We start from the raw sequence: 23070 nt of genomic DNA, 5'->3' as shown, positions 1-23070 counted from the left end.
TTCAAGCTTCCTTACTCTCGGTTGAACTTGTTGCAGATTATTTCATGTGTCCTTATTGTACCTAAGGACTTTCATTATTTAAATATTATTTGCTGCTATATAACGACATATATGCAATGTGCTATTTAAGCATTGGCTTATTACTGTAGCAGCTATTGTGTCTCATTGATTGATAAATTACTATTGAAGAAGGACATCCTCAGTTGATTACCTTGGGTTCATTCTTTGCTAATTGTAGTTAGCTTGATTTAACTAAAAGGATTTGGTTGTTTCAAAGAGTTCAGTTCTACAATGCCTCTTAAGAACCACATAGGCAAGAAGATCGTCATTGTAGAGGAGTTTTGCATTACTCCAGAAGGTACAGTATATGATAACGTCAATCCTCATGAAGAATTTGAATTACTTTTGAAGATAACACACATGATGGCCCCAATTTCTTCACTTTTTCCTCTTCCTTTGATCTCCCATTAACCTTTTACTCGATTGCCTCTCTCCCACCATCCTTTTTTTTACTCTTGTTTACCCTCTTGGGTCAACTCTTTTATGTGTTGCTTTGGTTGGTCATTTTTTATATATGGGTGTTTTTAAGTCCATGGAGACTTTTTTATTGGTATCTTTGGGTTTTTATCGTCGTTTTTTAAGTGACAGGTATACCCTCTTTAGTGATTATTATCACTATTTTGTTTGAAATCCTTTAAAGTTGGTTTCGACTTGTGTTTTATCACCAATTTTTTTACGTTTTGAGAGTTTGTGTCTAGTTGAGTACTTATCCTTGGGACACCTTGATGGAGGAGATAATTACTATAACTACTTAGTTTGTTTCAAGCTGGGATCATTACCATTACCTCCCAGCTTGGGGGGAGTGTTGAAAATATGGACAAGCCTGGTGTCATTGATGTAATTATCCTTTGATCTTTTGTCTCTTATTTACTCCTAATAGGGTGAAGGGTATACTTGTAATATTTGTACTTTTAGGACACAAATCCGCAATCCTAATTCTCATATCTTTTCTCTCCTCAATGTGCTCTCTCATCTCCCTCTCGCTCAGTTGTCCTCTCTCCTCGCTTCTCTTCTCTTCCTCTCCTCTTCTCCTTCGTTCTTCTCTCTCCAATTGCTTTTAGTTGAAGACCTTATAGTATGGAATCTTGAAATCAACAAAAATATTGTTAATTTCCTTTTCTTTTTTATTTTTTCATGTGTATCCATACAAGAGAAACTATATTTTTCTTTTTTATTTTCTCTCTTATTTTCCATAGGCATCCAAATAAGAGAAAAAACACTTTTTTTCTTTCTTTCTCTTTCTCTTCTCTTCCTTTTCTTTTCTCTCAACTTTTTGTTTTCCAAACATTGGCCTAAGCTGTGACATTAAACCTCTACAATTACAAACCTTTGAAGTTTGCGACTCATGCCTCGTGCCAATTGTTTTGTGTTAGCTATTTTATATTATAATGCCGAGTTGTGGAATATGTTGTTCTCGTGTTGTTCCCAAACTGATCCTATATGAAGTCACTAATGGGACGTAGAAATTTTGCTCGTGGACAAATTATAACAACATTGGTTTTTCCACATCAAGTACTACCAAAATATTTTTCTAATTTTGACAAAAGTTTCTAGGAAGTTAGTAGTAAGTAGGTACAGGCACATGATTGATCCAGTTGGTTGTCTCCTACACAGGAAATAATATTGTCAAGCGATGCCAACTCCAGTACTTACAAGGGAGAAGGAACCGCACCATTATCAAGTGGTATTCATACAACACTTTATTTCACTGTCTAGCAACTTAGGGTGTTTTCAAACAGTCTCTCTTACATTCTATGGCATGCTGTTACTAGATATTACCATACATAATGAAATTGACTCTATTTTTAGTACAAAAGCCTTCAAACATTCTTAGAGTTGTTGTCTTACGATAAACATGATTTATTCTTCTCGGAGAATGCAAAAAGACTAGATCTATTATACTTTATAGCAACAATACTCTTAAAAGTGATAGTGGTATGCTTTTCAGAACCAAGATTCTCCTCCCTAGTTCTACTTGAAGTGGCACTAGTACATGTAATAGCAATGCTCATAGCTGCTTACTATAATGAATCTAATAAGAGTTTTTACAAGCATAAGCCCACATATTAGCCCATTTCTATACCCACACTGCAAATAACTGATTTTATTAGGATGATGAAAGTCTCCCCAAAAACAGGTAATGACAAAAAGTTGCAGGGACCAAGTCTAATATGGTTGGCTCCATCTGGCTTCCTTTTAAAATATCATGTTATTCACAACTCTGCTTCCTTGTAGGAATATTTACTCGAATATAAAAATCTAGATTTGATGTGTTAAGTTATTTTAAGGTGGAGAAAGAAAACAAAAAGCAAGGAAAGAAATGAGAGGGAAAAGAGGGAAAAGAGGGAAAACAAAAACTTGAGAGGAGCAGAGTGGAGAATTAGACAACTGGGATTTTCTCCCCTTTCTCCTACGGTGGAAATGGAATTCTGCAGTTGTAGGAAATTATGTCACCTAAAATCTACAACAATTTTGAATTCACTACTAAGCGAAGTAGCCACAAGATTGCTACTTGCAAACAACCAGCATTCCTTTCCATCAGATTGGCATGAATTAAATTTAGGTTGACTCTTATTTTTGGTTCTTTTAATTCTTGGCCCTCCCATCAATTTAATCTCCATAGCTAAATTGACTTATTTCACCTCCATTTTGAAGGTCAGTTTATCTTTCATAGTATTACTAAAATAGGAAGCAGAAGCAAAAGTAGGAAAAACAACTGGAGCAGAAAAAAAAAAAAAAGCAATGGAAAATTTTTACATGTAAAATCAAGAAATAGATTAAAAATATTTGAGGAACTTCAAGGCAACATGAAAGAAATAAACAATGAACTATTTAGAAACTTGCGCAAGGCAGAGAAAAGAAGTGAACAATAAACACTACAATGGATACCTGCATTTTCTGACAAATAATATATTAAAAAGCAGTTAATGGAAAGTTCTTCTCAGTTGTAATATTTAAAATAATGTAGAAGAATCTCAAATATTGGAGATAGCATCAATGTAGGAGAATCTCAAATAATGTGATGTAAGCACTTATTTATAATTTTCAAGTAATCAAATCTAAATTTTTTGATGATGGGAATAGTTTAGAAAGACACACTTGATAGCCCAAGGCAAGAACTTAACATGATTAGGATTGTAATGATCAACAAGACTAAAACAACCAAATACTCTAGGTTGAAGAGAGAATAAGGGTTGGCCTTGCTGAATGATTAAGGAGGATTGTAATGATCAACAAGACTAAAACAACCAAATACTCTAGGTTGAAGAGAGAATTAAGGGTTGGCTCAGCTGAATGATCAAGGAATATGACCTTTCAAAATAAAAGAGGGCATCTGAGTAATTAGATAATAGACAATTCACACCACCCACAAACTTTTGCGCACTTTAATGTGAAACAACATTGCTTGAGAATGGAAATTTGAAGTTCATCTTCATCTCCAATATGAAGTTCTCATCTTCGCACTTGGTGTTTTAGTGTTGACGACTTCATGTGCACTGGAAAACAGTTTCCAGTGTTAGTGTCCCAATATGAGAAAAACATAAAAAAATAAGAGAATCCCTACAGTACACTTAATTACAACATAATCCTTAAACCCCAAATTAGGTAAAACAATCATTATAACTACACGAATAAGTTATTTAATGCATAATTAAAATATATTAATATATTTATTAATTGAATTAGATATTTTATTGTGCATTAATTTGGGGAAAACCGAAGCTGAAGGGTGAAATCAATGCCGAATCAAAGTAGAAATTAAGAAATCGAAGCCTAAATGTCAAAATCGAAGAAAATCGAAACCGGAATAGGGGAAATCGAACAAAATCGGAAGGTATTTTGGGGGAAAAGAGAATAGCAAGAGGGAGAAGAGAGTGAGAGGCTGAAAGGGAGAAGAGAGAGAGCGAAGAGAGGGAGGCCGGGAGGGATAAGAGAGAGGGAGAAGCAAGCGGGAGGTTCAGAGGGAGAGCAAGTCTAAAATGGAGAAAAGGATGCCGAAAGGACGTTCGCAGCGAGATGGAGGCTGTAGAGAGGGAGACCGGAGAGAGACGGTGGAGACGAGAGAGGGAGCAGATAGCTCGGGGTGCGGGAGATAGGGCAAAAAAAAAAAAAAAAAAAAAAAAAAAAACCGAAATGAGAAAAGAGCGTGAGAGGGTGTGCGGGAGAGAGAGGAGGAAAAAAATAAAATCGTTGAGGGTTCGAACCCGGCGATCGTTTCATGTGGATGAAAGGCAAATATGGACGGAAACCACATTTTGTCGCTTATGCCTTGGAGATGATTTTCGAAATCATGTTAGTCATCTACATGACTTGAAGTCCGACTCTCTACTAACGACGTCAAGACATGAATTGAGTAATGCGGCTGAAGTTCATCTCTTGAGTCAAGTTGACTACCCCCCTAACAATCCATTGCGACACCTTATCTAACCCGTCCACATTATTCTATGAGAGGTTTTTCTTTTTGTATGGTAAAAAAATGGGAGTAAAAGTCATACACCCTGGACAAATTCTTCTCTCGAAAAAGATGCATTTTTGGAGAGACACCTAGATGCCTTTGGCAGTTTTACAAAAAATAACTTAACTACTACTATATGGCATCCATACTGTTCAACAACCATGACACAACAAGAAGATTATTTAACTCTCGGTAGAAAGTCCTTCTAGCAAGAAGTATATAATTACTATATTTTTCTTATTGTTTGGCAACTGTATAGATTTTAGATGCTCTAGCCCACAATAGATAGTTATTTCCACCTAACATAACTGTCGTGATTCTTCCAATTTGATCATCTTAGTTTTCATCTTATTTGAGTCATTGTATAATATACTCACTCAATTGAACCATGATAATAATAAGATAGTGCTTGTGGCTTACACTCTCACTTGATCAAATTAATAGACATGCCCTATTTTTATTCTTTATTTTTTATGTTTTAATTTTATAGAGACTAAAACCCTTTCAGCAATGACTTTGTTGCACATGTTTAGAACAGGTAGTTCATGATTATATTTGTGTAAAAACAATAAGATTATTTAGACAAAGATTGTTTTTACAATGAAAATTCAAATGTGTGCACCTACTCCTAATAAAAAACTAAATGCGTCAACTTTTAAATAAAACAATGATATATGTTCACATCAATGTTAATAACCTTTTATCTTACCAACCGCTAATTAATTGGAAAAAAAATTAGAGGCAATTTAATGATCAAAACTAATTTTGAAACTAATATATAGGTAAACTGACAACTACATGTTTCATTACTATCTAGAACTTAACCTAGATATTTTTAAAAGATTTTGTTTGGTATGAGCTTTTAGTCAAAAATCGTACTTATGGACATTGGATGATAAAATTAAGTAAGTTACTTAACAAAAAAGTTTCAGTTAATTTGGACTCTTAACAAGGAAGTTATAGTCTTTTATTTGAAAACGATCTAAGGTAGGAAGCTTCTGTGTAGGTTTGGGACGTTAAGGTTCAAATGACGTTTTATGCCTCCAACTTGTGTAAAAACTTCTTGTGGACATTTTATAAGTTCTTGGTATTTGAGAAAAGCTACAATGTCCTTATATTGGACATTTTAGCTTCATGGAAGCTGAAAGAGGCTTAATGATCTTTTTTAATCTTAATTGTCACTAGTCTTTGGGTTTATGTGATCTCTTGAGGTGCTTTGGATAGCTTGACTTCAATGCATAACTTATTTTTATTATTATTTTAGAGAAATTGAAAGGGCTTGAGGTATCCTTCAGACTATTTGTCCATCTTGTTTTCTATTGTACAAGAAATAAGCATTCAATAGTCACCTTTACTTGTTGGCCCAATTGGAATTTTGAAGGTTATTCTTGAAAATTGTTGCTAGCTACTAGGTAGAACTAAATTGTTCATTTGTAGTTCTTTAAGATTATCGAGAAGAGTAGAGGTTCATCACAATTTAGTTTATTATCGACTTTCATCATCAACTTATATTGTAAAACAAAACCAAAGTGAATTGTCCAACTAAAGATATATCACTCACAAAATCATTTTATTAACCATAACAAAGATTATTTTTATTGAACATTCAACAATGAGTAATGTATTAATTAATTTATTGTCATAATCTAAAGATCAACATTTATTAAGTCAAAGATTATTGTTCATAATAATTAATTTATTTTTCATAATTAATACTTAACAATAAGATGAATTTTTAAATAAAAGTAAATATCAACATCTATTTACAACATTGTTATATGCTTACAAACAAATCGTTAGAGAAGATCATATCTGATCATTATTGGAATATATCTCTCCAAATGTATCATTGTATGATTTATTTTTAATTTATTTTGTTTCTCATTTTTAATATGTTGACAACTTTAAAAGATATATCTTTGTTTTATATTAGTATTTTTAAAATTACTAATGACATAATAATGTATAATGTTAGTGAAAAACACAAAAAACCTAATTTATGAATCACAATTTTTTATCTTTCATGTCAAAATTTACCCAGTTTATGTGTATTGAACATATTCATTTGGTAGTTGTTTATCTGCTTTAAACCTTGTAAAATAGTATACTTCATGAAAGCCTTAAGCATTACCCAAATAAAAAAGAAGAATAAAAAAATAAATGGTCAAAATGAAGAACAATTGAGAGGTCCTCAAAGTTTTTTATTACATAATAATGTATTAACAATATGCATTTCTTCCAAGATAGGATAAATTGACTTTTTCATTAATGTTCCCACTTAAACATTAGACTTTATGCTCTTGAAGCTCATCGGGAATTACTTATGTTAAGCCAATTATTTTTGTGCCTTTGTAACAAGTACAATGTACTACTATGTTTCTAATATTATGTATATGTTCTTGTTTTATAGGTATTCTTTCTTTTTTTATGAGTTCTTTTAGGGCCGGGGAAGGCACCCCAAAAATTGCATCGGTCTCCCTCACAAGGAAATACTATGCGTAGAAACCATGTTTCACCTGCCTCATTGTCAGTTGCTCCAATCAAATAACTTTGGATGAATTCTTAATGGCTCCAATTCAATCATCTTCATCTGCCAGCAAATCTACAGCTGAAGTTGTGGACAAAAAGGCACAAGAAAACAAAACCATTTGTATGTGTCTAAAACAACAAAACAAGTGATTCTATCACTCATTAAAGCCCGGTCCAATTGGCAAAAAGATATGAGTCAACACCCATATCCAACATTAAAGGCAAAAGTCAGCCTTTAATGGATTCTACCATGGTGCTGCACATTGTTTGGACCAGAACTAGATATTCTTTCATAAGAAATTAAAGAGCTCAATAAACCTTGGACAAGGAAGCATATTGGTCTCAACCATATAGATCTAAAGAAGGTTATTTGAGGAGAATATACTTTTGAGAATTTGAAATCTTATGGCTATGGAAATGAGAATTTGATACATGTTTTAATGTACTTAACATATATGAGTTAAAAACGAAAATTCAAGGGAGCTCGGTTGAGAAAATTTGACACTACACTAAAGTTGAAGAAATTAAATCCAACATTGAGGATTGCAAGAAAATGAGTGCCATAATAGCTCATAAATTATTATCCACAAAACATAAATTATTTTATTTGAAGCAAATAATGAAGTCTCTTCGAAGGAAAATTTCTCAAGCATATGAATCCGAAATTATGCTCTAAGTGCTTGGGTTATATGAAATTTCAGATTTGTGAAGTTTTCAAAGTCTCTCCCAATGCCTTAGCCTATATATAGCATTAAAGTAGATGAAGAAGAAGAGAAAGAAACAAATGATGCCGGTCAATTTAGTCAGCCCTCAAGATATTGGGACTATTTCAGATATTTGGGATTTGGCTGTAGTAGCTATGATTCATAACCCACAAGCCTTCAACCAGCTAAAAAGGGTAAGTGAAAGTAGACACTCAAGTAAACAATCATAAGATGATAAGATTGGAAGGAATTTACAAATTTCAAGAAATTTGCAGTCCACCTAAACGTCTTAAATGATGTCAAAAGATGTCACATCCTGCGTCAGCATAAAGTAGCTCTACACTTCAAATTGTCTTAAGTGGGCATTATGTTAGTTGGTCAAATAAGTCTTTGACATGTAAAGTTCAGATTCCAAAAGTTTGAAATTTTGAACTCCACCTATAAATCCAGTTGCTCTTCTCATTCAAAGGCATATATTCTGTGAATCAGAAATCTATCCAGAAGAAAATTCGAAGACCCTCTGTTGTAAGTCTTGTCTTTACTTTTCTTTTTGTAAATTTTCTTTTGTAATACTATATTGTGAATATAGCATGGATATTTAAATAGTAAACCTTCTTTCTTTATCATATATTTATATATACTTCTAAACACAAATAGTAATACATTTAATATATAGTCTTCAATGCTAACTCGATAAGGCCCAACCTAACTTTTGTAGAATGATGAATTTTAGATAATGTTTTTTTAAGGTGTATCTTATTAATCATAGTCATACATATTTAAATGGGGATCATTAAAAGCTCAAAATATTTTTAAGAGGAAAATATTTTATACCTAAAATTGTTTTCTTGATTTAAAGAGAAACATTCCTAGGATCTTCAAAGAAATTCTTTACGTATAATATTTGTATTGAGTAAATTTTAATTTTTAATGAGCGTAGAATTCATTTCTATGATTTGTATTTTGATCAACATACCATACTCTCTTACACAAATTATTACTATTGTCTTAGAAATAGTTTACAATGTGTTAGACATGCATGTTGAATAATTGAAACACAAAATGAAGGAGTGGAAGGTAATTACTTATTTCTTTTGCAAGTTGGTCATGCCTGGTTAGTGCTATTTCTTGTAGATTTTAGTTCATTATTAATTAGTTTGTGCGCCATACAAATGTCTAGAACAATTTCATTTTCTTTTCTTAATTTTAAGGATGAAATGAAAATTTAGTCACTAAATAGGAATAAGACTCACAATATATAATAATATTGAGAGAGTATGATGTAAATGAATCATTAACTTTATGCTTATTTGTTTTCTCTTTAAGTTACCAAGAGGCACTCTTATAATTTCAACAAGACTTTGTAACTAGGGGTGGCTTCGAACCGAGCCGGCTCGCAAGCGGCTCGGTATCTCTCGAGTTCGACCGAATCCAGGTTCGGGTCGACGACTCGCGAGCTGGCTCGTTAACGAGCTGAGTCGGGAGCGGGAAACGAGAGCGGGAGCTAGAGCGAGAGGGACGGGGGGAAAAATTCTTCCTCCCCTCGTCACCGCCAAACCCCTCCTGTCCGTTGTTGTTGCCGTTGATAGGTGCTTGTCGACCTTTCGATTTCTTCATCCCCATGCCTTCGCCTCTGTTTCCATCACCATCGCAGTCGTCATCCCCGACGACACCGGAGCCGTAACCCCTACCACCCCCCTCCGGCGTGTCAAGATGATAAAAAAATTTCTTAAACTCTCCTTCCTCATGGCTCTTGAAGAAATTGAAAATACATTTTAGTAGAAATAAGTTTCTAGGGACTATTAGTGTCTCATGTTTTTTGTAAACATTTTTCTAATTAAAAATTTATCGATAAGTATAGTAATATATTAGATTGATTATTAATTTTTATTTATTTCCCTAGAAGAGGCAATAAGAGGTCCATTTAACTTTCCTAAGAAAATTTTAAAATATTTCTTGTAATTTTCTAATAAGTTGCTAATAGTAATAAGATTTTATTTAAAGTTTTTTTTTTTTTTTGAAATATGTATCATAGGAAAAACATTAAGAATATAAGTTTCAACCAGGGGCACTAAGGAGGCCATAGTAAATTTATGGCCAGATTCAAAAATTACAAAACAAGTTAGACAATATTGGGAGTAAAAAAGATTAATATTGGTACGTTTTAATCCATTATTGAAATTCAATCCTGAACCTCCCCTATCATTCTTTTTTTAAAATGTATGCATAATTTTATATATAATTTATTTGACATTTATTTTATATAGAGTATTAAATGTAGGTTAAGCTCGAATTCGAGTAGAGCTCGAGCTCGAACTCAATTAAAATTATTAGGCTCGAATTCGATTACAATTTTAGGTTCGAGGCTAGGGTCGGCTCGAGCACGAGTTCAAAATATTTAAATCAAGCTCAGCTTGAACAAGGTTCGGACTCAGTTGGATTCGATGCCACCCTTTTGCCCAATTTTAAGTAGAGGTCATTACCAATTTTATGTAAAATGTATGCATAATTTTATATACAATTTATTTAATATGTATTTTTTGAAAAGTTTTAAATGTATGTTGAAGCTCGAGCTCGATCTCGGCTCGAACTCGGTTAAAATTATTAGGCTTGAGCTCGATAACAATTTTAGGCTCGAGCTTGAGTTCGAAATACTTAAATCAAGCTCAACTCGAATATAGGCAGATTCGGGCTCGACTCGGCTCGATGCCACCCCTATTTGTAACATAAATTAAAGTGGTGAACTAACCCTAAAGAAAAAACCACCAAAGGGGGGGATTCTCTCAACTCTCGAGTACTCTCTTTGTTCCTCCTATACTTCCCTCTCTTCTATCTTAGCCACTGTCTCTCTTCCTTCTTCTCTTTTCTTCATATCTTCTCTTTTTCATACTAAGCCCTATGATGAATTAAACTCTAGAATCTAGCATTGTACCAGAAAAAGAATTCTGGGGTTAAAGTTTTAAAGCTGCTAAAAAATCTCGTGCAAAGCTAGGAAGGTTTATCTCAGGCCATACACGACTTTAATGCAGAATTTTTTCAAATCAGCTTACACAAGTGATTGAGAAATCTCCTCGTCAACCAAAATATGTTTTAGTTAATCTAGTTTTACTCTTTCTTAATTCATCAAGCCTTTCATTGAATTAAGCAAGTCTCATTGTGGTTATACATGCACAAAAGGTGAATTTTCGTTTTTTTCACCAAGCTTATGCCAAAACCAAAGGTATGGATCAATTTGCATGGCCATTTAATTTTACAAACTCTCTAAAAGGTTTCTGAGTCTCTTCATAGCTTAAGATTTAATAGTTTTTTTGTTGGTTGAAACCTTAATTTCGTGTTTGGTAAATTCCAACAATTGAATTTTGTTTCATATGTGTTGAAACTCATTTCTTTGGTCCTTTGAATCAAGCTTTTTACCATTAATTTTCTAATATCAATCTTAGCCCTTTTTTCTTGAAAAAAATGGATTTATTTGCTGCTCACTAGGTTTACAAATTTTGCAAATGTAGGTTGGCTTGTGCTAATTTTCTTAATTTGTTATAGAAGGAACTTGTCTACTATTTCCGAGTATGCCTATATATAGCTTATTTCCTTGTTTTCAATTGAATTTCTTCTCTTTGAATTCATTAAGTGCAAGTTTTCATCATGATTGAGAGTTCTCATTCTTCCCATGATTTGGGGAAACATGATTTTTGAAAATTATTGCCATCCCTTGAAAGGGTGTTTCCAATTGTTTGCCTTGGTCTCAATCTATAAGAGATTTCTCATCACTCATGACTCGAGGATCACTTAACCATGTGACCTCTTGTTTTTAATGAAGAAGATATTAGCTAAAACAAGTGGTTGAAAGAAGATACTTTGGTAATAAATTGGTTGATAATAGTATGGAAGAATTGATGACAAACAATGTGTTCATCTTGAAAACGCCAAAACCATATCAAATATTTGTTCCAAAATTTATTCTAGTACTAATAATCTCCAAAGACTTTACGATGTTTTCTAGCCTATGTATAATACCAAGCATTACAACAATCTGAATAAGTACTTTGCTCGGTTCAGAGGATTTTTCCAAGAGTGAAAGTTAGGTCAGCCTTACTTTACAAAAATTGTTGTTCCAGAAAGGCAATAGGAAGAACTAATTGAGCTATTCGTGTTGCCAATCTTCAACCCTATCTTGAAGTTACCAAATCAAATATTTTGAGCTCCATTTCAAAGCCCACATTTGATGATATTTGTGCCACCATGTTTCGCATTCTAGCCAAGTCACAAGAACCAAGGGAGACATTGAGTCTTCTTCTATAATTTCTCAAGGTAGAGGACAATTCACTTCAAAAAGAGGCTGGGGTAGGGATAGTGGCATAGGTAGAGGCAGAGGCCAGAGTTTTTAAGAATCCTCTCGAGATTCATCTACTTCTTGGATTTGCTCCTATTGCGGATTGAGTAATCATCTAGTCAACAATTATTGGAAGCTACATAAGAAGCCAACTCACATGAATTGATATTTGTTGTCCCAGAAAAGAAAGAAGTGGGACCCTCACGACAACTAGACACCAAAAATGTCATAGAAGAGGATTATGAAGTACTTCAAAAGCTTAAGCCAATATTGGCCTCATCATCAAATCCTTCTCCTGCCACTTTTGCTACTACAAATATGCCATCTTGCTTTTCTTAGCATTCGCCTTGAACTATTGATTTAGGTGGTTCTAAACATCTTACTAGAAAACTAGGTAAATTGTCCACCTTATCTCCATGTCATATTGATCTGTTTGTTTCAATTGTTGATGGGTCTCAGACCAAGGCTCAAACTATTGGTTCTTCGTCACCATCCCCATCCTTGCCTATGTCTAATATTTTGTTTGTTCCCAAATTTCTCTTGAGTTTTATGTTGAATCTTTCTTTCTCTCAAGCCTCATGCCTCTTATATCCATTAGTCCAATCACAAAAAAAAAAAGGACTTTATTGTTTTAGCACATTTTATCCTTCTTATATATTTTTCAAGATAACCAGATTAAGCAGGTGATTGATGGAGACTATAAAAGAGAAGGACTTTACTTTCTAGATGATGACATTATTTCATAAATAACCATTGCAACTCCACATACTATACAACAAGTTGAATGGCACAATTAGTTGGGACATCCTTCTTTGAGTAAACTACACTCTTTAGTTCCTTGTTGAAATCTATTTCTAAGTTATCATGAATCTTGTGAGTTAAGAAAGTATTATAGAAATATTTGTTCTTTCCGATATGAGAATGTAAGTTCTTAATCATTTTCTTTGGTACTTCAAATGTTTGAGGCCCTTTCAAGTCCTAAATATAACATAGTCAAAGTATTTTGATATATTTGTGGATGATTGTAGTTGAATAACTTGGTTATTTTTAATAAAAGATAGATTTGAACCTTTTTCTATTTTTGAGTCTTTTTATATATGGTTGAAACTCAATTCAACACAAAAATTCAAGTGTTTCTATTCATATAATACCAAAGAATATATGATATCTCAGCTCCACTCCTTTTGCAACAAAAAAATAATTATCCACAAGACATCATGCTCATATACACCTTAACAAAATGGTATCGTTGAAAGAAAAAACTAACAGTAGTTGCTCGAGCCCTACTTGCTTCCAGACTCATCTTCGTACCACTGGAATCCAACGTAAACTTTCTTGCCCATATACACCTGCCCAAAATGGACGTGCAGGACGCAAACACCGCCATGTGACTGAGACTGATCTTGTACTTTTTTTTTTCACTCCTATATCTCTCCTCGCTTCTAGGTTGAAGCCTTCAGCACTGCAGCTTACATCATCAATCATTTGCCCACATCACTTCTTGACGGTAAATCACCATTTGAACTTTTATATGATTCCTTTCCAAATTATGAAAATTTTCATCCATTTGGTTGTCATGTTTATCCTTGCTTGCATAATTATATTTTTAATAAATTTTTACCTCGTAGTATTCCCTGCATTTTTTTGGGTTACAATCCCTCTTATAAAGGGTTTCATTGCCTTGATCCAATCACCTCATGGATCTACATCACCCGCTATACTCAATTTGATGAAAACAACTTTCTTTTCATAAAATCATCTCAGACTCAACCCCCTTTCTCTCTCCATTTTTCCAACTTTCTGGAACCCAGTCTTATCCAAACAAAAACTCCTCCTTCTCACGCCATTCTCCGCACATTACTCAATCTGGATTTAACCCATGTTCTATTTGTACTGATCTGGTTGATGAGTCCATACAGGCCACTGATTCATTTGCAGGACCCTCCTAGTCGCACCAGACTTCCAGTCCAAAACCTCCTAAGACACGAATTACTCCTCCTGCTCCTGCTCCAGTCTCTACACTATTGTTGGGTTCTCACCTTGTGCTAACATGAGGTAAAGCTAGTATTTTCAAACCATGCCATCCGGCCAACCTTGGTATTGTGGGCTCCTCTGGACTTCTCTCTACTCTCCTTGTCTCTACTACACCTAAAGGATTCAAATCTGCCGCTAAGAATCCTGTTTGGCTTCCTACCAAGGATGAAGAAGTTCAAGCTCTGTAAAATAATCGGACATGGATTTTAGTCCATCAACTTGCCAACACCAATATTGTGGACTTCTAATGGGTGTTTCAGACCAAATACCTGCCTAATGGATCCATTGAGTATCTCAAAGCACACCTCATTGCCAAGGGCTACATTCACATCCCTGGTCTTGATTACACTGAAATCTTTAGCCTTGTAGTCAAAGCTACTACTATTCGAGTTATGCTCTCTATTGTTGTGATAAACAAATGGCCTCTTCACCAACTTGATGTCAAGAATGTGAACCTCAATGATACTCTCACTGAAAATGTTAACATAAAACAACCTCCTAGGTACATTGACCCTTGTTTTTTTCATCACGTTTGTCAATTGAAGAAAGCTCTCTATTGTCTGAAGCAAGCTTCTCGTGCCTGGTTCCAGCGCTTCAACTCTTTTACCACTCAACTTGGATTCTCCTGCAATCGTGCTAACACTTCTCTATTTGTCTTTCTTAAGCATTCAAACACTATATATATGCTCCTATGTGGATGACATAATTATTATTGGCAACAACTCGATTCTTATCACCAGGTTCACTCGTGAGCTTAATTCTAAGTTTGCAACTAAAGATTTGGGTTTGCTTAGTTACTTTCTTGGTCTTGAAGTTTGGCAAACTACAGATAAATTATTTATCTGTCAGTTCAAATATGCACGGGATATTCTTACTCAAGCTCAACTACTTGATAGCAAACAGGTTCCTATGCCTATGGTCATTTCATAGCATATGTTCGTTGATGGTTCTCTATTGTCGAATTCCACTCTCTACAGGTCTCTCTTTGGCGCCCTTCAATATTTGACCATCACTCACCCTGACATAGCCCATGCGGTCAACTCTGTTAACCAATTTCTGCATGCTCCCACTGAAGATCATTTTCTTGCAGTTAAACGTATTTTTTGCTATGTCAAAGGTACTATTCACTTGGCCTTACCTTTCGCCCATCTACTACTCCTAGTGCTCTAGTAGCTTACTCTGATGCTGACTAGGCTAGTTGTTTTGATACTCGTCGCTCCACCTTTGGTTACTCCATTTATCTTGGAGACAATTTGATTTGTTGGAATGCTAAAAAGCAACCTATGGTATCACGTTCGAGTTGTGAATCTTACTATCATGCTCTTGCGAACACTGCAATTGAAATTATTTGGCTTACACATCTTCTTACCAATCTATATGTTCCTATTCCACAACCACCTCTTCTCTTATGTGACAACAAATCAGCTTGCGGGGGGGGGGGGGGTGAACGACAGTGCAACGGAAGCCTATAGACCAAGCTTCCATCATCTAGAACCAACGGATCACCGAGCCAAGAATAGAATTCTTCTGTTACCATTTTGTGTAAAAATACCTTTGTAATCTTAATTTATAATCATGGTGAAATAAAGAGTTTTTCCTTAAAACTTACATGGTATTAGTTGTGTCTGTTTTGATTATAATCTTTTATTTGGCAGAAATAAATTTGATAAAAAATTCTTTAAGTGTCTTTTTTGGATATTCCAAATATTAAAAAGGTTTGTGTGTTACAATCCTTCTTTGTGCAAAACCTTTGTTTCTATTGATGTCACCTTCTTTGAGGAATAACCCATTTATTCAAAAGGGTTTTTTCCACCAAGTTTGAAGTTTTTGTAGGTATGCCCAAACCTATTGAGCCTTGAGATCAGCCCATTCCACAACCACAAAATCAACGATTAGATCCACTAATACAAGCTCTTTTTGTCGTATTGGCAGACCAATCACCTATTACATTGGTTGATTATGAGGTTAGTAACCCTCCTCCTCTTATTTTTGGGCCTTCTTTTGACATGTCCTATTTCTATCTATATATGACCTTGTTTTTCTATTCCTCAATGTACTTCCACCTCTCATCCTATTTCTCATGTTATATCCATTCACTTTCTCTCTTCTGAGTGTTATTCTTTTCTTGTTTCCTTATCTTTTGTGTTGGTTCTGAGAGATCATATTGAGGCTTTGAAACATCCAGGATGGAGAGCTCCCATGGAAGAAGAAATAGTTGTTAGGTATAGTAATCCAACGTGGGACTTGACTTCATTACCCTTGGTAAAAAAAGATGTGGGATATCGATTGGTGTTTACATTCAAACACAATCGGGATGGGTGTATTGCTCGGATGAAAGCAAGGGTGGTTGCTCAAGCGTTCACTTAAATGTATGGCATTAATTATGAATAAAACTTTTCTTCAGTTGTCAAGCTAATTATGTAAGACTTCTTATCTCTATTGTTGCAAACTCTGACTGGTCTCTTCATTAACTAAATATGAAGAATGCATTCTTTAATGGTGATCTCCATGAGGAAGTCTAAATACTTCAACCACCCGGTTTTGTGGTTGAGGGAGAGAAGGTGTGTAGACTTAACAAACCAATTTATGGCCTCAAGTAATCTCCTAAAAAATGGTTTGATAAATTTAGTAAAGTGGTTTATGGGTTTAGTTTTAAGAGGTATGAAATGGATCATTTTGTGTTTGTTAGTATTCTAATAATGGTGTTATTCTTTTGGCAGTTTATGTGGATGATATAATTCTCACTAGGAGTGATCCAAGGGGTATTCATCAGGTAAAGAAAAGTTTGTCTAAGGTTTTTCATACTAAAGATCTTGGATTCTTAAAATATTTTGTTAAGAATTGAGGTATTACAATCTCAACATATAATTTTTTTATCTCAAAGAAAGTATGTGTTGGATTTATTTGAAAAAGCATAAATGCCTGGTTCTAGACCTCTTGATACTCATATGGACCCGAATGTCAAAATGTGTGCAAAATCTAGAAATGAGGTTGATGTTGGCAAGTTCGAAAGGATGGCTGGTAAGCTGATTTATTTTACTAGGCCAAATAATTTGTTTGCTATGTGTTATTAGTCGGTTCATGCATCAATCTCAACTCTCTCATTGGCAAGCTCTGAAAAGGATATTGATGCATTTGAAAAGAATATGGGGCAAAGATTATTATATAAGAACCATGGACATTATAAAGTTGAAGAATTTGTAGATACAGTTGAGCAGGTACTATAGATGATCAGAAATCTACTTCTAGGTTTTATACAATAGTTTGTGGTAACCTAGTGACTAGGCACTATAAGAAACAGTGTTGTAGCAAGGTCCAATACAAAAGCCGAATATAGAACAATGACACGAGCAGTTAGTGATATGTTATGACTTCAATCTTTACTTAATGAGTATATTTTTCTAACAGAAACTCTTATGCAACTTCATTGTAAAAATTAAGCAGTTATTCATATTGGTACGAATCTAGTTTTTCATGAAAGGACAAAATAAGTTGAGATTGACTATTATATTGTTCGTGAAAAAACTTAAGACTAGAGCTATTAGTATGCATTACATTCCTTTCAAGAATCAACTTGTAGACATCCTCACCAAAGTAGTTTAAGCAAGTACACTTTAGCATTCATGTTTCAAACTTGGGGTGTTTGATGTCTTTGCACCACAAGCTTGAGGGGGAATGCTGAAAGATTATATGATATAATTGAGTCACTAAGTTTAAGTTTATTTGTTTTCTCTTCAAGTCATCAAGTCTCACTATTATAATTTCTTCAAAAATCTTTAATATAGATTGAAGTGAGAGGAGCTAACCTTAAGAAGAACACCAAATAGAGAAGCTCTTTCTTAGCTCTCGAGTTTTCTCTTGGCTTCTCTTATACTCCTCTCTCTTCTCCCTCCACTAGACTATGTCTTCTCTTTCTCTCTTCTTCTTCTCTCCTCTTGCTCTCTTCTCTTCTCTTCTTACCACTAAGCCATACGATTGATTAAACTCTTAGAATCTGATAATGAAATAGTGAGTTCCATCCTTATAAATTTCATACTACTAATTTTAACCATGAAGCTTTACTTTTATAGTTGAATATTATTTGAAACACCATATGTAATGACAATATTTATTTCTGTATCAAATGTGACATTTAGTGATGAAATTTGTCTAACCGTTAAAAATATTTGTTTCTAAAAGTATATTTTTTGCAATGTTGAATACTGTTTGTTTCTTGTAATACTTTTTAAAAAACTCTCTTATTTTTTAAGTATTTTGTTATTTATACTTTAACTATATAAATTATTAGTATATGTACAAACTGTTATTCATGTGAGATTGTCTTATCTAAGGTTGTTTTTTGTTATGATCATAGGGTTAAGTATTTGGCTTTCCGCTATTAAACAGATCGGTCTTTTGGTATGTATTGACTAGGTACTTAAACATTTGGTTTCAGAGCTATACCGTTGTTACAAGTTCGAATCCCGGAGGGGGCGACCTAGAGGCCAGATTAAAATTACTGGTAAGCTCAAAAAGTGGGTCGGGCCAATGCCGCTAGAGTGGGCCGTTGTGGACGTCAGCTCATAACGGTGGGAGTATTGTTATAATCCTGGGGTTAAGTACTTGGCTTTTTGCTACCAAACAAATCGGTCTTTTGGGTAGTATTAGCTAGGTACTTAAGATTTGGGGTTAATTGTTTGGCTTTCCGCTACCAAATAGATTGGTCTTTTGGTATATATTGGCTAGGTGCTTAACATTTTCCTTGGTATCCATTGTAGATATTAGCTCCTTAAACTATTTCTCTTTTGATTTTAATAATGTTTTCTAATCATGAACATGATTTAAAGGGAACAAAGGCTAGCTAGACTCTAGAGCAACCAACTTTGCCTATATTTATTTTTCTTAGATAATATACTATTTATAAGAATGGCATTTATTTTGTTATATTCATAGCAAAGCCAAAAGATAAAAATAAATAGTATGATCATAAAAAATATCATAAAAATAAGATCAATAATACCTATATTAAACATCAACCATGAATCCATAAAATTAAAAGTAAATGTAAAAGAAAAAATTGAGTTTTAAATCTTTCAATTTAAATTTTTTTGATAAAAATAAAAATTAGGTTTACCTAATTACTTTGATGAAAGTAAGTCCACATTTTTTTTAAAAGTCTACAAATAGATTTCTCCCGTAGCTGATTCGAGTTCAACTAATAGAGGATAAAAAAGAAATAAAGCAAAACTTCAAGCGCTTAAACACAAATGCGTGAAGTATCTAAAGGCCACCATAATGAAGAGCATTTCACTTGAAAAGTATACATAAACGTTAGTCAAATTTATTTAAAATCAAGGACTAAAACTTTTCTCAAAGTTAAAGCATCAAAATTGTCAAAATCTGGTTCAAGCCAATTCTCAGCACATTCAATTGATCTTCTGTTCTAAAATGTTCCTATGATAGGTACAAAATTAATGTTCTTTCAATAGGTTTTTATAAATCAGTACTATTATGTTTATAAAATAAATTGCCAAATTAGTCAGACTTATTCTACTTAAAGTGCTGTATCATGTTATGATTCTTGGAATTTCCCATGCCTACATAAGCTTAAAATGCCATAGCAAAAATTTTAGGGAGCAGAGAAAATAAAGGACAATTATTATCATTTAAACTCGAATACACTAAAAATGATAAGTTATCTTCTCGTGTAGAGATATCTATAACAAAATAAACACACATATTCCTAAGACATTGAGACTAAATTTATTAAATTTAAAGCATGAGAAATTATGCAGCAAGGTTCTTGTCACTTGTTGACTATTCCACGTCATTCATTTGGAATTAAGATTTGTTAGGTTTCAGTTATGAATTTGACAAGGAGAAAATGTGTATTATTTGTTCTTTCCATCTCCAATATGGATCAAATATATATAAAGTAGTCTAACTAGAGTGATGCTTATCTATTGGATGTTCCTCTCCAATCTCTATATCTTAACTACCTAAATGTGTCTTCCTCAATTCTCATCTATAACCCTTTATTTAAGAGATTACACTAAGGTAATTATGAAAGGAAGATCATTATTTTCTTGGTAGAGTTCGTAAGTAACTGCTAGATTTGCTGAAACCTACTCCAAAAATGAGCTCTGAGACATGGAAAGGATGACACAATTACCTAAAACTTTGAAGAAAATTTGAACATTTAATGTTCGTGGGGCATCTCATATCCACTTCCATGTTCTTGAACTACCAAAAAGTCCAAAAAGAAGCAATGGGACGTGCTATATCTTTAGAATTTGTGCTAACTGTTCAAAAGAACCAGATTAAACTGATAGCCACCAATCCCGAAAGCACCAGATTATGACCAGGAGTAACTGACGATCGGGTTGTCTTGCTAAGTGTCTCTCATAAACTTAATTCAAATCCATAATCGACAGGAACCATATCCTAGGGACGAAACCACGCATCTAAGGTTTAAAGGATTATGCTGTCTTCCTTGTTCAGCGTAACTCCTTTACTTTTACTTGCATTAGAAAAGCCGCATGAGCTAAAAAGCTAAAGTACATCGGGCCATTGAATAGTGCTACAGGAGGGCACGAAATAAGGAGAATCGAACAAGATAGCAAAGGAAATAGCCAACATGGAAGCAGTAACCGCTATAATCAGGCCAAATAAATATGAGAAAAGACTCGCCCATGGATTCTATAGAAATCCTTAAAAGCACACCGAAAGAAGAGCTAAGTCAGGCGGTATGGAAATAAAGAGAGTTCAAAAGTTGCATCATATTCCTGTAGATCACACGCTTCAAGACAACTAATCTTCCTGATAATTCTCCTCCATTAAGGTTCTAAACTCCTAACATATGAAGAGCAGGGTTTCCTCCGTAGAAGTAGAGGCATTCACTCGGATATATAATCTAATATATAGCAAACCCTACGTCCCAGCTGTCAACTGCTTATAACTATTTCAAATCTAAGTTCCAATACGCAGAACTCGGTTTTCTGTACCAGAAACCATGAACAGACTAAGGCAAACCTGAACCAATGAAGGAAGAACAACTCACGGGTAAAGATGAAACAGACAACGGCAGTAGAGGATACAGTACTATCAAAGTCGAGAATTATAGGCGTAAGTATAACCTATATATCCATCTTTAGTATAAAGAGCTAATAACTTCCGATAATCTCATACGAACAATCCCATTCCTATGTCAAGCAAAATGCCATGCAGTGATACTAAGGAGATGAAATTTCTTAAGCATGAGATAAAATCCTTGCGAAGTATAACTTAATGCCATAATATTCTGTGAAACTCAAGTAAGAAAAGCCAGTTTTATTCCTACCACGGACTGTCTTTTGAAGCACATAAACTATTAATGAAAACATGTTCGAAAATAATGAATACTTCTCCAAGAGCGCCAATCAAGTAGCAAAACATGACATGACGGCATTTTTACAAGAGAAAAAACCACAAATAAATACAACGAAATTAAAAAGAAAAATATGCACAATAAATTGCACTGACCTCGAGCTCGCAAAATCGTAGAGCTTGCTGGTACTAGAGAAGATCATGAGACCAACTTCCGCATCACAAAGAATCGCGAGTTCCTTGGCTTTCTTGAGCAATCCATTCCTCCGTTTGGAGAAAGTCACTTGCCTGCTGGTCGAATTATCAATCCTTCGGATAACAATCTTCCCTCTCCCCATCGCACTTGTTTAAAATTTCAGACAATTCCGGCGCTCGAGATCTGAACAGTAGAAACAAAAATAAGCAACAAAAACCTAAATAATCGATCGAAAGCCATAAACAACGAAATGAAGCAAGAAATGAGCGAAAACAGAAAAGAACCACATCATCGGAGACAAAGCGGAAAAAGATTTGCAGTAAACCTGTTGGTTAGACGGAAGAATCAGATTTGCTCCAAAATCTTAAGAGCTCAGTCTCCCTTGGAACTGCTTCTTTTGAGGCCCGTTTTCCCTTTTAATGTTTCGATCAGTAGCTTTGTGGGAAAATGGAAAGAGCTGTTTTGAAAGGACGGAAAACAGCTCTTTTTAGGGAAACCGTAGCGGTTTCGTTTTGGTTGTTTTGTCTGCTGGGAAGATTTAAAACTGGAAAGGTTCGAGGGCCAGCCGGGTGTGTGTAAGAGCCTAAAAATGGGAGTGTTTTTATGGCGCAGCGTGCCATATCGATCACTGACACGTGGGCCCTCGATCACCCTCGAACAAGTAAGTCGTATGAACCACGTCGGGAGTTGTGCGCTGTCTCTGTTGCCCTCCACTTCCAAAAAATGCCGATTATGTCCTGAACGCCCTTCCCATAGGGCAGCGCACGATATGTGCCTTATTGGGGTCTCCTCTACGAGATCCAGTTTGATGATTAGTGGAGTGTATTTATTACCTGGACACATAGGGAAGATGAAAGGGGTATATTAGTCATTTGGTACGCTAACTCGGTCAGAACCTTAGAACGAATCGAAAGCAAGTGGCTTTCAGTGTTTGATGGGGGAGGGAGTACGTTAGCGAGCAGGGAATCTGGGTTCTTGCCACGTGTCATAGAAAACGCAGTGGATAAAGAATGCCCCAAAGAAGGAAAGATGTCTTGGTGTTTTTCGCTTGAAAAAGTTTCCATTTAAGGCAAGAGCAGATCACGCCATGCAAATCCAAATGTGAAAAATGCCTCTTATACCGTTCCTTTCTCACTCCTCCCAACTAGCTTGGAACTCACAACTGTCACCCATCAAACACTTCTCTCTATCTTCCTCCACATTTTCCCTGTGTTCACCTTTTCTAGGAATGGGTGCTTCATTTATTGGGGTATTTCCTTGATGAGGATATTTTAATGGACGAAAATAGTTTTTCCTTTTATTGTTTTCTCTCCAAGTGGTAAGCCTCTTTCCAAATTGATTTTTTCCCTTATTTCAAACTCTTCATAGGTGATCAAATATTCACAACATGCTTATATGTTTGTCTTTCAATGTAGAG

The 23070-nt window shown here is 34.6% G+C and overlaps 1 protein-coding gene and 1 long non-coding RNA gene across 4 annotated transcripts in view; one reads left to right on the top strand and one right to left on the bottom strand.

Moving 5' to 3' along the window:
• The window catches only part of LOC137951572 (uncharacterized), a 62956-nt gene extending 55611 nt beyond the window's left edge, over positions 1-7345 (top strand). The window contains exons 9-10 of one of the 2 annotated variants that reach the window (XR_011112138.1): positions 1675-1744; positions 6927-7345. This is a non-coding gene — a long non-coding RNA (uncharacterized lncRNA). Of the gene's footprint in view, positions 1-1674; positions 1816-6926 lie in introns of those variants that run through there. The other variant, XR_011112137.1, reaches the window with a different exon arrangement.
• LOC137951571 (MADS-box transcription factor 23-like) overlaps positions 1-21795 on the bottom strand; it is a 66044-nt gene extending 44249 nt beyond the window's left edge. For both annotated transcript variants that reach the window (XM_068798327.1, XM_068798329.1), the window contains exon 1: positions 21614-21795. In XM_068798327.1, the coding sequence (XP_068654428.1) occupies positions 21614-21795 (182 nt within the window). The remainder of the gene's footprint in view (positions 1-21613) is intronic.
• Positions 21796-23070: the final 1275 nt, after the last annotated feature.

Source organism: Aristolochia californica, unplaced genomic scaffold, assembly GCF_029961685.1.
Source record: "Aristolochia californica isolate CCGP_79_NKW_82.1479 unplaced genomic scaffold, dmAriCali1.0.hap1 SCAF_15, whole genome shotgun sequence".
Taxonomy (NCBI): domain Eukaryota; kingdom Viridiplantae; phylum Streptophyta; class Magnoliopsida; order Piperales; family Aristolochiaceae; genus Aristolochia; species Aristolochia californica.
The sequence above is the reverse complement of the archived record's forward strand: the minus strand, read 5'-3'. Positions and strand labels throughout refer to the sequence as shown.